The sequence below is a fragment of the Leptinotarsa decemlineata genome, unplaced genomic scaffold (genome assembly GCF_025532065.1).
Source record: "Leptinotarsa decemlineata unplaced genomic scaffold, Ldec_3_MD MMD2_tig00026282_RagTag_RagTag, whole genome shotgun sequence".
Taxonomy (NCBI): Eukaryota; Metazoa; Arthropoda; class Insecta; order Coleoptera; family Chrysomelidae; genus Leptinotarsa; species Leptinotarsa decemlineata.
Window position 1 is genome coordinate 15,179,131 of NW_027412668.1, and position 14,861 is coordinate 15,193,991.

The 14,861-nt window shown below is 31.4% G+C and overlaps 1 protein-coding gene across 6 annotated transcripts; it reads right to left on the reverse strand.

The window, feature by feature from the left end:
- Positions 1–3,245: 3,245 nt before the first annotated feature.
- LOC111506093 (lactosylceramide 4-alpha-galactosyltransferase) lies at positions 3,246–13,871 on the reverse strand. Of its 6 annotated transcripts, none has more exons than XM_023161040.2 (4): positions 13,727–13,871; positions 10,090–10,686; positions 8,281–8,523; positions 3,246–6,341 (listed from the first exon to the last, which is right to left on the reverse strand). In XM_023161040.2, the coding sequence occupies exons 2-4, from the start codon at positions 10,635–10,637 to the stop codon at positions 6,038–6,040; spliced, it is 1,095 nt and encodes a 364-aa protein (XP_023016808.1). In that variant the 5' UTR covers positions 10,638–10,686; positions 13,727–13,871; the 3' UTR covers positions 3,246–6,037. The 6 variants fall into 6 exon arrangements, with proteins under 6 accessions (XP_023016808.1, XP_023016811.1, XP_023016805.1 ...); XM_023161043.2 differs by having other exon boundaries at positions 13,689–13,734; XM_023161037.2 differs by lacking the exon at positions 13,727–13,871 and adding an exon at positions 13,543–13,682.
- Positions 13,872–14,861: the final 990 nt, after the last annotated feature.

Genomic DNA, 14,861 nt, shown 5'->3' on the forward strand with positions numbered 1-14,861 from the left:
TTAAAGAGCTTCTTCAAGCTTACCACCAACTTGGATGCAACATGTCCTTAAAAATTCATTTTCTTCACTCTCATCTTAATTTCTTCCCACAAAACTGTGGAGCTGTGAGTGACGAACATGAAGAAAGATTCCATCAAGACATTGCCTTAATGGAACAGAGATATCAGAGCCGTTGGAATGAAGCAATGCTTGCAGACTACTGCTGGTCTGTGTGTAGGGATGCTCCAGAAGTGTTTTATAAAAGACAAGCTAAACGACAGCGATCTTACAATGAATCGGATGGACTTAATTGAAATTTGGTGGTACAAACTTCTTTTATTTTTCAAAACACTAAGAATAATGTTTTTTTTTTATTAATTTTGTACTTAAAATATTCTAAAAGAAACATAACAATATTGTTTTATGTACTTTCACTTTTCACGTATAGTATAACTACTCTTTAAGATTAAGTACTGTGTATCTCAAAAACCAGAGCTAATAAAAATTTTTCATTGTTATTTTCGTTTTTATCACCCCAAAATTAGTAGAAATTGACTAATTTAGTGTAGGAAACATTCAAAAAATATTTTTTTGTTGTGTTGTGTTATTGTTTCGTTTATTTTTTCCACAATTTAAATTTGCTTCGTGTTCTAAGATATTTCACTGATGTTCTTAAGGATACGATTCTCTCAATCTTGTCCTGTATAGTCGAAATATCAGAGATAGATCTTAATGCTATCGGCGAACTCAAAGGCCAAAAAAACCAACACAAAGAACTAATGCCACTAGGAAATAGTCCACGTGGACTGAAGAAATGGCTATTCCTATTGGATTATTTTTACTAACCGAGTTTTATGAAATTAAATTTGAGGTCATGTTATGGTGACGAATAGAATGCAAGCCGTCGTGTTGTCAATGTTCAGTTCAGGAACTGATCGCGATTTGAGTGTTGAAATTCGATATTGGTGAAGTTATAATTACTTGAAATTTTCGTTATTTGTTTAAAATATGGCGTCCTTGGACGAGTACTAAGAGTAATAACGAGTGTGATAACAATGCAGACTTTTTCCTGTGTAGTGATTCCAATAGCGCTGGTGAACAAAGCGAAGAAGAGATACCAGTGAATAAGATTCGGATGCATTTGAATATTGAAACAGAGAGAGTATGTTTCAATGTATATAAAAATCAACATATCACGTTTGGTTTCGAGGAAAAAAAACTATTACAAGCAACATCAGATTTGACCGAAATTCCTTTCTCAACTGTACGTAAAATAGTCAACAATTGAAATCATAAGGAAGAAATTGAATGAATAGTTCCGGCCATAACGTGAGCTGCTGTGACAAAACTCTTCAGAAGTGGATAAAGAACAATTGGTATTTTGAAGATAACTATACCAAAAACCAACTACTTGAAGTATTACAGACGAAAACATTTGAAAAAGTGTATGCCCTTGAGAGTATTGCTGAAAAGTATGGACACACCATATTGAGACTTCCATATTGAAACAAAGCTTCAGGCGTAAAAATAATTTATCAAAATTTGATAAGAAGGTGATAGAGCTAGTTAAAGAAGAAGTATCTAATATTACCGAAAAAGACTGGCAGAAAAGGATTAAAAAAGTTATTTTTGTTGAAAAAGACTATATGGAGATTGGACACTTCCGTGTCAGTGGTGTTTAATAAATTCATTATTGATTTAAATGACGACAATGATAGTGAAACGGAGAATATGGAAGAGGAATTATCAGAAGCTTTTGAAGAAAGTTAGTGAAGTGTTTTTGAAGCGAGTGGGCCTATTCGACCCTCCACCGCAACCGGCAAGGGTTTATTGTGATTCACACCTATTCAAGTGCGAATAATTAGTATTCAAAAGTATTTTCAATCATCACTCTGTTATTTGAATCCCTACTTTCCCACTCATTTATATAAACGAAATATTTAGTTATATATATATATATATATATATATATATATATATATATATATATATATATATATATATATATAAGATAAATAGATTAGTACTTCTTGATCATTCCCATATTGATTTCAATTTAAGAGCCACCGGTATACAACTGTTTCAGCCTATTGAGCATCGTCAGTACCGGGCAGGCGGTCCTCGATTGAAGACAAAATGAGAAAAACCAAGAATGTACTTGATAAAAATAGCTGCGTAAACGCAAGCGAAACATAAGTGGAACCATCTATTGGTGTGACACCCAATAAACGCTTGCGTTCACGCAGAAAAAAACAAGAAAATACTTGATAAAAATAGCTGCGTAAACGCAAGCGAAACATAAGTGGAACCACCTATTGGTGTGACACCCAATAAACGCTTGCGTTTACGCAGCTATTTTTATCAAGTACTTTCTTGGTTTTTCTCATTTTGTCTTCAATCGACGACCGCCTGCCCGGTACTGACGATGCCCAATAGCCTGAAACAGCTGTATACTGGTGGCTCTTAAATTGAAATCAATATGGGAATGATCAAGAAGTAGAAAATCTATTTATCTTTTGATTTTCATGGAATTATTTTCCAGCAGCTTGACTGCATTAACCTTTCTCAATTTTATATATATAATATAGTTATTGTGATTCTTATATAATCAGAAATGATTATTGAATAACAAAATTAGTTAGCTCCTCAACTATTTTATTAAAGGGGAACTGCTGGAAGGTAGGGGGCACTATATCGTTTACTTGAACTATACCTGTGACTGAATTGAGGTGTGTAATGATTTAGTTTTCTGCCCAAGTTAATGTACACATTTTAAAATTATCAATAGCTTCATTGAAAAATTATAACAACCCATGACTGATTTCAGACTGAAAGAACCATTCCACTCAACATTTGAGGTACTTGCTGAAAAAATAAAGAGGCTATGTGTTTTCTTGAACAGTAATAACACTGAAAGTAAAGGTGATGGTATCTCCCAATAGATGGAGTCTTTGTAGGGGGAGATGCCATCACCTTTACCTTCAGACTTGTTCTTTGTAGGACAGTTCAGTGGTTCACTAATGACCACTGCGACATGGTGTGTCCAAAGGCGCTGTATGGTGTCCTTCCTGCTTGTCTCCTAATGAAAATTCTGAGGTGACCCATAACATCAGTCAAAAAATCCAAGGAATATTAACAAAGTATTGGAATGTAGTGTGAATGTGTCGAATTGGGAGATGCAACATAATTCATACCATAACGAAGTCATATTTTAAAAAATTGGGGTACTGCTATATACTTTGAAAAAGTTTGAAAATGAAAACACATTAGGTAAAAACAAACTATAATCATGAATTTTTACACTAGTTTTCACCTAATGAAAAATATTTATTGTACAGACACATTATTTACATTGAATATCTAAAATAAATTAGGTATGAATGAATTATTTTCATTAGAAAAAGTTGAATAAAATAACTGTTCCAATCATTAAATTAAAAAAACAGTAGATTATATTCAATTGATCTTTAGCTCGCAGAAAATTCAAATAGGCAAAATACACCAAAATGATATATCAATAAATAACTGATTCAATAAATATCAGTTTCAGTGAAGGTAAATAAATAATTATATTATCATTTGATCCATCAATTATCTCATATTTTGCTAAATATTAAAAATTCTGTAACTTTCAGAACTGCAACACTCTTCTCAAAGCATAGAATTGCTCATTTCTTGATGACGCTAACTTCGTTGGTCAAACGCGCGTCGAGAAGAGTGTTGTAGTTCTGGTGTGTGGGAGCTGTGTTTCTTTGGATTCATTCTATGCCAGAGGTTTCAGATCCACCTTTAAAAATATTGACGAAAACTTATTTTCAATGTTGAAAGCCATATTTTCTCAATAGGAAAACTTCAAATATATATATATATATATATATATATATATATATATATATATATATATATATATATATATATATATATATAGAGAGAGAGAGAGAGAGAGAGAGAGAAGTAGTCTTTTTGCTGACTAGTCAGAAAATAAGTGAAAACAATATTTGGGTATGCAGCAGGCCAAAAATTTTGTGTACTCTTATAACACAGATTCCAAGCTTTCGATAATCTTTATTATCATCATCAGGGATTAAGGATAAAAAACAGTCATATTTATAAAATAATAATTCAAGCCAACTTACAGTGTATGTGAGGTTATGTGGCAGGTTGAAAGAAATATGGACGTAACATATATGAAAAATTACTAAGATGTCACTTAGGATGTTACAGACAAACAATATATAGTAGATTCAATGATATATCATTATATTATCAAATTTAAAAACTAAATTTAAAAACCTTCAAGGAACAGGTGGTTTTTAAATTTGATAATATAATGATATATCATTAAATCTACTATATATTGTTTGTCTGTAACGTCCTAAGTGACATCTTAGTAATTTTTCATATATGTTACGTCCATATTTCTTTCAACCTGCCACATAACCTCACATACACTGTAAGTTGGCTTGAATTATTATTTTATAAATATGACTGTTTTTTATCCTTATTGTAGCATCCCTGATGATGATAATAAAGATTATCGAAAGCTTGAAATCTGTGTTATAAGAGTACACAAAATTTCTGGCCTGCTGCATACCCAAATATTGTTTTCACTTATATATATATATATATATATATATATATATATATATATATATTTCAATATTAAATTCTACAAAAAGGATTTGAAGCTTTATATCTTCTATTAATTATCTGCGAGCGCTTTCGACAGTTGGTAGTACTGTCATCTTCTAGGCACTCCTGCAAACTGCAGTTTGCAGGAGTGCCTAGAAGATGACAGCTGCATCAATGCAAGTTGCATCAATATATATATATATATATATATATATATATACACACACACACACACATATATATATATATATATATATATATATATATATATATATATATATACATTATATTGTGATTTATATATTTAATTTTTCTTCAATGAAGACGATTATTATTATTATTTATTATTATTACAATGTCATCTCTGTTGAGTGACAGAATTGAATGTATTCAAAGAATATGGACATGAATTCTAAAATATTCATGTATATTCAATAATTAATCAATGAAATATATTTTCTTTGGACTGATGAGTGAATCTATAGGGAGATTTGAGAGAAAGTAGTGATTCTGATAAAAACCATTTGAAAATTTCACAAATATAAGTAAATCATTGAATGTCTTTCATAACACCATGAAAAATGATTTTATTGGTTGACATTTTAAATTTTCCACTAACAGTGGACTTTCAGTGGACATTCAAGCTGAATTCGTATATAAATTGTCAAAAAAATCACCTGAAAAGTGATATTTGATTATGAAAAAACTCTAAATTACATGATCCATAATACAAAAAGTTCATCTTGTTGTAATACATACTACCAAAGGAAAGAATAATTCGATATGAAATTGTTTAGAAATTTTCAATAAATTACCTAAAAAAATAAAAATCTAAAACAGTTTATGTATTTTCCAAAAACAATAAAAAAATGTTTAGTTCAACGATGATCATTGAATTGACATTATTTTAATGTTCCTATTTTCACATTATCAAAAGTTGTTATTAATTTTTATTAAAAAACTCTCAATTTCAAGTCGTGCCAATTTTTCCAAAGGTATGATCTGCTAAAGTCTGTTCTGTTAAAACATATTTTTCCATTAATCAGCTGTTGTCGCCCCTGTGAATGACAACTGTCAAAAGTTGAAATTTGTGTGAGCTACGAGATAACAGAGTCTTAACTTTTTAATATGTAATAGTAACATGTTATCACTTCTAACAAAAAACATATGAAATGAAGATATATCATAACCTAAAACTGTTCTGTATTTAAGATATCAAATAAGTTCTTTAGTGTTTATTGTGGCAACAAGCTTACTTACTTAGGCTCAAATACTTCAATTCCTTTAAGAAAACACATGAAATATTGACCAGAAATGCAAAACTTCGACAATTTTGGTGTTTTCAAATTCCTCAAAAATCAATTTCAACAGTTTTTAGACTAGATATCACTTTGTGAAAACCTTAAAATTAATCAACTTGTGTACATCAAAAAAAATCGTCGCATTCTTGCACCACCTTCGGACAGAACTTTCTGGCATTCAAAATGTATGAAACATTGGATGTTAAGGATATTTTGGTACTTGCGCTATGTTTATTCCAGACATGAATCGCATAACTCTTTTTGGTTAATTTGTTGACAGCTCCCGTTGAATTTTCATCGAAAAACATTTTCCACTTCGTCCAAGGCACTGCATAAAAACTCTCCCTAGGATATACTTTGAAACCTTGGCAGTCTTTTTTTATCATATCCTTTGCCAATTTTGCTCCTCCACAAATAGATTTCAGCAGTCTGGAAAATTTTATATTATGTACCTATATTAAATTAACTTTGAAAAAAAAATTGGTGAAATCCCAAAAACTCCCAAATAATGCTTTTCAGAAAAGAAACCACTTATAGCATTCTTTGCTAGTAACTACGAATTAATTAAGTAACTTATATATTTTCAAACAGGAAAACTAAAATTCAGTTCACAATATTACTAATACCACAGAATGTAATTTACACAAAAGTTGAATGACTGGTATGGTACGTAAAATAAATTTTTATACCTCGTTGGTTTATTTGGGACACACAATAATATAAGCGAAAAACAACTGTAAAATTATGACTTTTTGTAAATATTTTTTATAAATAATGGTTGTATTCACAAAATTTTATGTATCATGATTATATTTTTTCAACACCCTATGTTTGATTAAAACTTCATTGTGACTAGTCCAATACGTTTATATAATGTACAGTAGCAATTATATTCATGTATAGACGTCTAAAATGAATAAATACTTACTCACATACTATGGCACCTAATTCCCAGGCTACAAGTATTAATTTTTTTCAGTTTCAAGATGAAGGTGTTTGATATAATATGGACTCCAGATTACAGTACTTATTCACACAATGGATTCAACAAGGTAGCAAAATAAAATGTTTGTAGTTTAAACAAAAAAAATCATCAAATGATCTTACAATGAAACCAAGCATTTTTAGAGCTTTCCGAGATACAGAGGCAACATATTTGTTGCCTCTGTATCTTTGTTATCCAGAATTATGCCCATATTCAACTTTTCATACCAATCACATACTTTGTGCAAACCCTGCTACAGAACAAATCAGGTTCTCAGAATTTGGCAGTTTCACTCTTACCAACTGATGTTAAACTAAAGTTAGATTTATTTGTTCAAGTTTGAAAGGGGGTGAGTCAGAACTAACTCTTGGAGGTTGTAGTGGGGAGATGAATAGACCCACTCACTTTGCACCTAACCTAAACAACATTACGCCAATTTTCAAATCTGGAATTGCTGACATTGAGACAGTATTTTGGAAATTACATATTCAGAATCAATGGTTTATTGATGTTCAAGTCACTATTTAAATCTGGTAGAAGAAAAAGATTCACCAAAAACCGTACTTAAACAAATCATTGCAAATACACAACATTTTCAAATATCATCACATCCCCACAGTTGGTTATAACTAAAATGGGTCCAAAATGCCAAAAGTCTCGAACAAATCTAGCGGGATTTCCCTCATTGACTGTGGTAACATGTTGATCAAAAATTTTTCCATTTGATTTGATGGTTTGAAACTCGTTATGCAGAATTTAAATCAATAACACGGAAATTATCGAATAGATGTTCAAATATGTGAGTGCCCCAAATTTACAAAAACAAGTCATTGTCTATAGTTTTCTGCTCTTGATAAATTGCAATATAACGTTTGAAGCATTGCTTATTTGGTTAGGGCTCCTAAATGAAGAAGTCTCAGATCCCTACCACATTCCAAATATTTTCGGGAACAATTATTATTGCTTCAACATCTTTGTAAAGAGTTTATTTTGAAATTAATTACTTTCTTCCTTCCTTTGGAAGTCTCCCACAATTTTTTGTATATAGGTGAAGAAGTAGAAAGCCAAAACCTTTCTATCCCAAAAATCAATCTCTCCTAAAAATATACCCTTTTCGATTCAAACAAGAAACTATTATTGAGAGTTTTTTGGAAAATATTATCCTGATTATTAAATGTTATATTATTCAAAGCAATAGATGACAGTACATAATGTTCAAAAATAACATGATAAACAATACTTCTACCTACAAATGGTGGTAGATTGATAGAAATAATTTCAATAAGATATCCAAGTCATCAGATTGTTAAATGGGATAGATGAATTTGGATATTAGGAATTTTTGGAAGTTCCAATTATGACCTAGAAGCTCAAAAACTTTACCTGGTAACTACTCCTGGCCCATTATATCCCCAATCTCTTCCATTGAAGTTATTTTTAAGGTCATCCAAACAAGTTCCAGCTAGCGTATGTCCTTTTCCACTTGAAGAGAAACTCATCACTCCAGCGGCCACATCCTTGTCTGATTCAGCACCAGAATAGTTTGGAGGAAGTTTTTCCAAAGATTTTGTTACTATCACGTCTAGATCCAAGTATATTCCGCCATATTTCCATAAGGTTAAATATCTGAAATTATTGAAAATACATTTTAGGATTGAGGTTGTTTCAAAAGTTTTGTTCGTTTTAATGAGTCTACTTTAAACTAATGAAGTGGACGAAGGCCGTTTTGTCTGGTCCTGAGGCAGACAGACGCTTTGACGCACAATTCATTTAATTTGTGAAACGTGCGTATGGGCGTTGTCGTGGAGCAGGATTAGACCTCTTCTATTAACCAATGTCGGCTGCTGATGCAATTTTCAGTACATTTCGTCGATTTCCTGCAGAAGGACTCTGCTGTGATGGTTTGGCCTGGTTGCAGAAGTTATAGTGAATCACACAAGCCGCTGACCACCATAAAGTAAGCGTGATCTTTTTTTGGTGGGTAGCTGACGTCCAGTTCCTCCGCCATCCCAAGCACCATATGTGATGGATCAGTCTCCACCAGGGTCCTCAAATATTGTACATAAGTTAGTACACTTGAGTACAACTTCATTATATGACTGTCGCACTATGATCTCGATGTTAATTTGTTATAAAAATGTCGAAAATACTGATCATATTGAACATGAAGAATAAGATTTAAAACATTCATATTCCTGCATTGATGGTCTGGCCTGGATAGTCGACTTTAGTTCTCTATCTGTAAATTCTATTGTTTGTTTTTTTCTTCATCTTTTAAATAATCTGTTAAAAATTTATCAGTTCGGACTTCCATTGTCTAATATGATACAAAATCATTTGAAATCCCTGAAAAAATCATTAAAATTAAAATGAATAACTAAAAGTAACAATTATAATTATATAAACAATTATAAGCTGGGATGATTCTGCAACCGTGTTAGGAATCACACGTTAAAAGGTAAGACCTCGTTAGTCCTTGGCTCGTACAAGTTTCTCATCTTCTGAGTGTTGTCGTTCATAAGGGGGCAACAGCTGATTAACGGAAAAACAGATTTTATATAGATTTTTTTTTAAACTAAAAAACCCTGAGATGAAATAACAGTGAAATAAAATACAAGCAACAGTTGAAAATTGTACAATAAAAATGAAAAGAAACTTGGCTTCAAATATTTAAAATTTTTTTGTTCAATTTTCAACTTTTGCTTGTATTTTATTTTATTGTAATTTCATTTCACCGTTTTTTTTTGCTTGATATAATTGTTATTTTCAGCTATTCATTTCAATTTTAATAATTCTTTCAGAGGTTTTAGATCATTTTATATCATATTAGACAATGGAAGTCCGAAATAATGAAATTCACCATGAAACATTTGTCAACCACTACCGAACAAAAAATTTATCATGTGGAATATGTACATACATAAAATTGTTTGTAAATTGACGTGTCTGTTCAAATAAATAAATAACTCCCACCCCAGAACAAAACTACTGTTTCTCGATGTGCTTTTCACTAACCAAGTTAGCATCATCAGGAAATGTTCTGGTATAGAGGTTCCAATTCCACCCATCAAGTTAGGTTCAGTTGTTTGATAAGCTTATTAATATAAGTGGTCAGTATATCAACTAAACCAAAGACTATACTTTTATCATATATGCTAGTATTTCTAATACCTTCACAATCTTATATCTTACCTCAGAACATCACTAGCATGTGACATTGCATAATCTGAATCTTCTATAATCCCAGATTTGTACAAATGTTCCACAGGTGTTCCTTCAACATATTTTTCATAATCCAAATGCATCATTTTCACATTTTTATAACTCAGCAGCGCCTTCAAAAATCTATCAGATTCGTCGCCATCGAAATGGAGAATTCCTGGAGAGGTGAACAGAAGATATACATCAAAATTTGGATTCATTTTCGCCGCACTCTCAACCGCACATGCTTGACGCGCTTCTATTGATATTTTCCCTTTTATGAATGACTTGCAGGAAGTTTCGTGAAAGAATATCGACTTGTCTTTTTTTGGATTTATGCTTGATATATCGGAAAGAGATTCCATTTTCAGACGATAGCAATATATGCTATCTACAGGGTAAAAATAACGGTACATCTTCATAGGGATGTAATGAATGCTTGGTGAATAGAACATCAGTCCTAGAACGAGCCATATAAGAATATTGGAGCATATTAGAATGTATAAGCATTTTCGCTTTTGTAACCAAAATGAGTTCATATTCGGTTCCCGCTCCAGTAAAAGCTTAGCATGATGTTCGTGGTATTTCCTGAAAAAAAAAATCTGCTGAAAAAGAATTATTTTCAACTGGTCTAGTTGGTATGTGATAGAAGTAATACTTTGTGAGATTTTCAGTTGGCAGTTTACAGGACAGTTACAGTTTTGTAAACCGTCCAGTAAAAATATCACAATAAAATGTTACCTGAATATGGTCTAATTGGGTTAATTATAATGTCCCCTTTATTCAAATATTTAATACTGAACAAATAAAGAAAATAGAAAACAAAACTAAAAAAAATTGTTCTCTCCAAAATATTAGAAACATTTTATTTACTGAGGGAGTCCCGTACATAAGTTTGTTTTTTATGAAAACTTGTGAAATTTTCAATGGCTTATTCGAGACAGTACTACTTTATATGATTCAGAATTGGGAGTTTTCAGTCAGGATATAACCACATATTATGATAATATATGGTGATATCCTGTTGTTGTTGTACTCGACAGCTTATCAACTCCAGTGGCGTAGCCTCTTTAGATGTAAGCTGTTAAGCATTATTGCTTATAACTTGACAATACTTTTGACAACGAACAGAAATATACAAGATGTTAAAAGGATATGATTGTAGAGGAAAATATATTTAACACCCCCTCTCAATAAGAGTTCACTATACTGAAACCTACACTTTTTATATATTTCTATTTAGTATGGGAAAGAAAGTTTTTGGCTTTCTACTACATCTTGATACAAAAAACAAGGATGAGGGAATCTTCCAAGGAAAGGAAGGAAGTAATCAATTTTTAAATAAGTAACTTTATACATGGATGTGTAGATCATGCAAAGCAGAAAGAAAGAAAGTCCTCCTGAAACAGCTACTTTCATATAAATATTGAATTACACGAAAGAAAAACAAATTCTTTAATATTAATATAAGGTTATTGATGGTACTGAAGAGCCTTGGGACAAGTGTCTTAAGGCGAAACATCGGTGTATACCAGTGAGAGTGACACTGTTAAATGTAAGTGCAATTTATTACCATTCATTTAAAGTAGAACTCATGTGATTGATATCTGATTTTTATTCCACAACGAATGTTTGAAATACAAACTGAGTAGAGAAAAGTATCTTCTGTATAATTCAGTGTTCATATAGAAGTATTTGTTTCGAAAGATTTTTTTTCTTTCGTGTAATTCAATGTTTATATGAAAGTAGCTGTTTCAGGAGGACTTTCTTTCAGTTTGTGACTGAAAGTTACGTCTTTGCATGATCTACACATCCATGTATAAAGTTACTTATTTTAAAATGGATTACTTCCTTTCTTTCCTTGGAAGATTCCCTCATCCTTGTTTTTTGTATCAAGATGGAGTAGTAGAAAGCCAAAAACTTTCTTTCCCAAAAATTATCACTCCTAAAAATATAACACCTTTAATTCTATTTAGTATATTCTACAGTCAATAATAATTCCATTTACTGAGCCTTCTTATTTCTCTACTTTGATACAATATACAGTGTTTCACTTCATCGCTATACCTGAAGCATTCAATTAGGAAATAATGAGTATGTTCTACTCTTTTATCAATTCAATCAAAAGTAATACAAACATACCTCAAAATGTTATCGATACATTTTCATTTTTAAAAAAAAACTTCATTATTAGGCAAACCGTAAAAGTAACCAGCATTATAAACACTACAAATCCATAGAAGTGGTTTTATCTATTGCTGGTTAGTAAATCCCTTCATTTGAACTTGATCAATGCATGACAACAAAGAACGCGGGCAACAACATTGCTCAAAAATAACTAAGTTTTAGTTTAAAAAATGGACATTAATCTGAGAATTTTTATAGATTGAGTGGTTTTATCTCTGCAAAACTGTATAGTTTTACCTTCTATTTGTTCACCACTTTATTGCTTTGCACTTCTTATTGTTGCCTTGACTAACCTAATATGAAGGTGAAATATTCACAACCAGTAGTTATGTTCAGTGGTAGTCGTAACACAACATGATGAAGAAATTTGTTTTTTAAATTGAATATTATTAAACACTAAAATGCCAAGAAGAATAGCCTGAAATGAAAAATAATGAGCAAGATAATTTCAAAGTTTTAATTGAAAGCATTTATTAACAGATGAGTTGATATTGAATGAGAAAGTATTACCACCCAACTATGGCAGTATATGACCTCTCAAAGTAAAACTGAATCCAGAACCTTTGTCTACATAGATGGCCAGGTTTATCCTTTGAGAACTAAAAATCAAGAAATATAGGATATAGGTGAGTAACGAATGCTGGTCAGTGGGAGAATCGAATCGCACATTAAAAAGTAAGACTTCGTTAATCTTTGACTCGCACAAGTTTCTACTTTTGAAGGTTACCGTTCATAGGAGAACCATATGGTTAATAGAAAAACAGGTATCAAGATTGGGTATAGACACACATACAAGATACCTATATACACAGGTGTAGAATTTTCATGTAAATTAGAAGATCGATACGACATAGAGCTAATATTATACGGACACTGAATACATCACTACTCAAATGGGAATTTAATTTTCAAAAGTTCTCGAGAACCAAGTATTGGTTATGAAAAATATTTGGTTCTGCCGATCACTATTTAAGAGCTATAGCGAGATATTTAGAAGAAATTACTCTCGTGAACCTTTGCTGATGGTTGCCACTGATTAACATTAAGCATATGTTTTCATGAATTTGCCGAAGTTGATTGTAATATATATGATAGCTCTCTGGTTACAATGAATTTTGAAAATTATAAACATAACTTACATAAAGATGTAGTATAAGTATTTTATTTTGTAGTGAAGACACTTGCATATATTTATTGCCTAGAAACTTTAAGTTTTAGGCATAGCAATTTTTGTGTAGTTAGAAACAGAATTTATACCTCAACATTCAACCATAAGGATTTTCTTTTATTAACTTTTGATGTTATTCGAATTACATACTGATTTCAACAGATTCAAAAAAAAATTAAAAGAATATGATAATTGCGAAAAGACTTTCAATAAAAATAAAATAAAGTAATATTACTTATGATAGTAAAATATAAATATTAATTCACTTCTAACCTAAAATCTCGAATTTCGTTTTTATTTTCGGTGTCAAATGTAAATGATATCGACTCGTGTTCCTTGTGTTGTGGGTTCTGAACACAGAACTCACGGAATGGCTACAGGGAAAATTTATTCCTATGAGGGCGCTAGGGTCTTACTTACAACGTACGATTCCTAGGAACAACTGTAGACAATTAGACATAATTTGTTCCTGGCTGTGGCTGTCTAGCGGTGTTTGATCTTTTATTTGACTGTGACCTTGCCAATTATTTTCTCATGAATGAATTTTCTGAAAAGAAATTCCTATTTCATACTGGAAACAGAGGTAGTGAAAATTATTGGATATCCCAAACTGTAAAGAAATAAAGCTGGCAAAGGCAAAATTATGAGTGAACATTCAGTATGAAGCCAAAGTAGCCAGAAACAGCAAGTTCATGGGTTGGCCAATCGATTCTAAACCCGAGAAGTTGAGTGATAGAAAGATCGAAATAGAAGATGACTGGAGCCATATGATCGATTTCCATTAAGTCTGTCTCTGCAATCATGAATATATTTTTTCAATTCAGAAACTTTTCTGAACTGGCAATGATTAGAAACGTCATTATCAAATGAAAGGCCACCATGGGGAAGTCAGGAACAAATCGTAGAGATCATTTACTGTTTTTGCGTTCACACCAGTCTCTTCATCACTTTACCATTTTAAATGTTTGACTTACATACGACCTTCAGACTAACACGAGGTCATATACCTGAATAACTTTTCCGATCTTTCTGCTTCCGAGAGAAAAAATATAAGTTTTCGTTGAAAAACTCCCCAAAATTGTTTTAACCCTGCTATGAATTCGTAATTCTCTCGATTTAACGGACCGCAAGTAGTTTGCACTGTAATTCTCATTCAAAGAAAATGTAGAAACAAATTTGGATTATACTTCATACTGTTTTATGCTAAAATCTCACTTCAAATTAATACTTTTCATAAGATCAAATACAGAAATAACATATTATTAGTTAATAAATATTTCTTCATGAATAAACGAAAAAGCAACAGGTTGAATAAACGGAAACCAATTTCTTGACGTCAGGTGAATAACATGTTCAAGATGTGTCATATTATAATCAATTAACGTAATGGCAAAATAACAAAGAGTAG

Bases quoted from the DNA above. Each gene is read 5' to 3' on its own strand.
- LOC111506093 (XM_023161037.2), bottom strand. The intron at 8,524-10,089 runs GTAAGATATAAG...CAATAATTTCAG, and splicing joins CATGCTAGTGATGTTCTGAG to ATATTTAACCTTATGGAAAT. The intron at 6,342-8,280 runs GTAAAGTTTTTG...AAAATTTTCCAG, and splicing joins GGGCCAGGAGTAGTTACCAG to ACTGCTGAAATCTATTTGTG.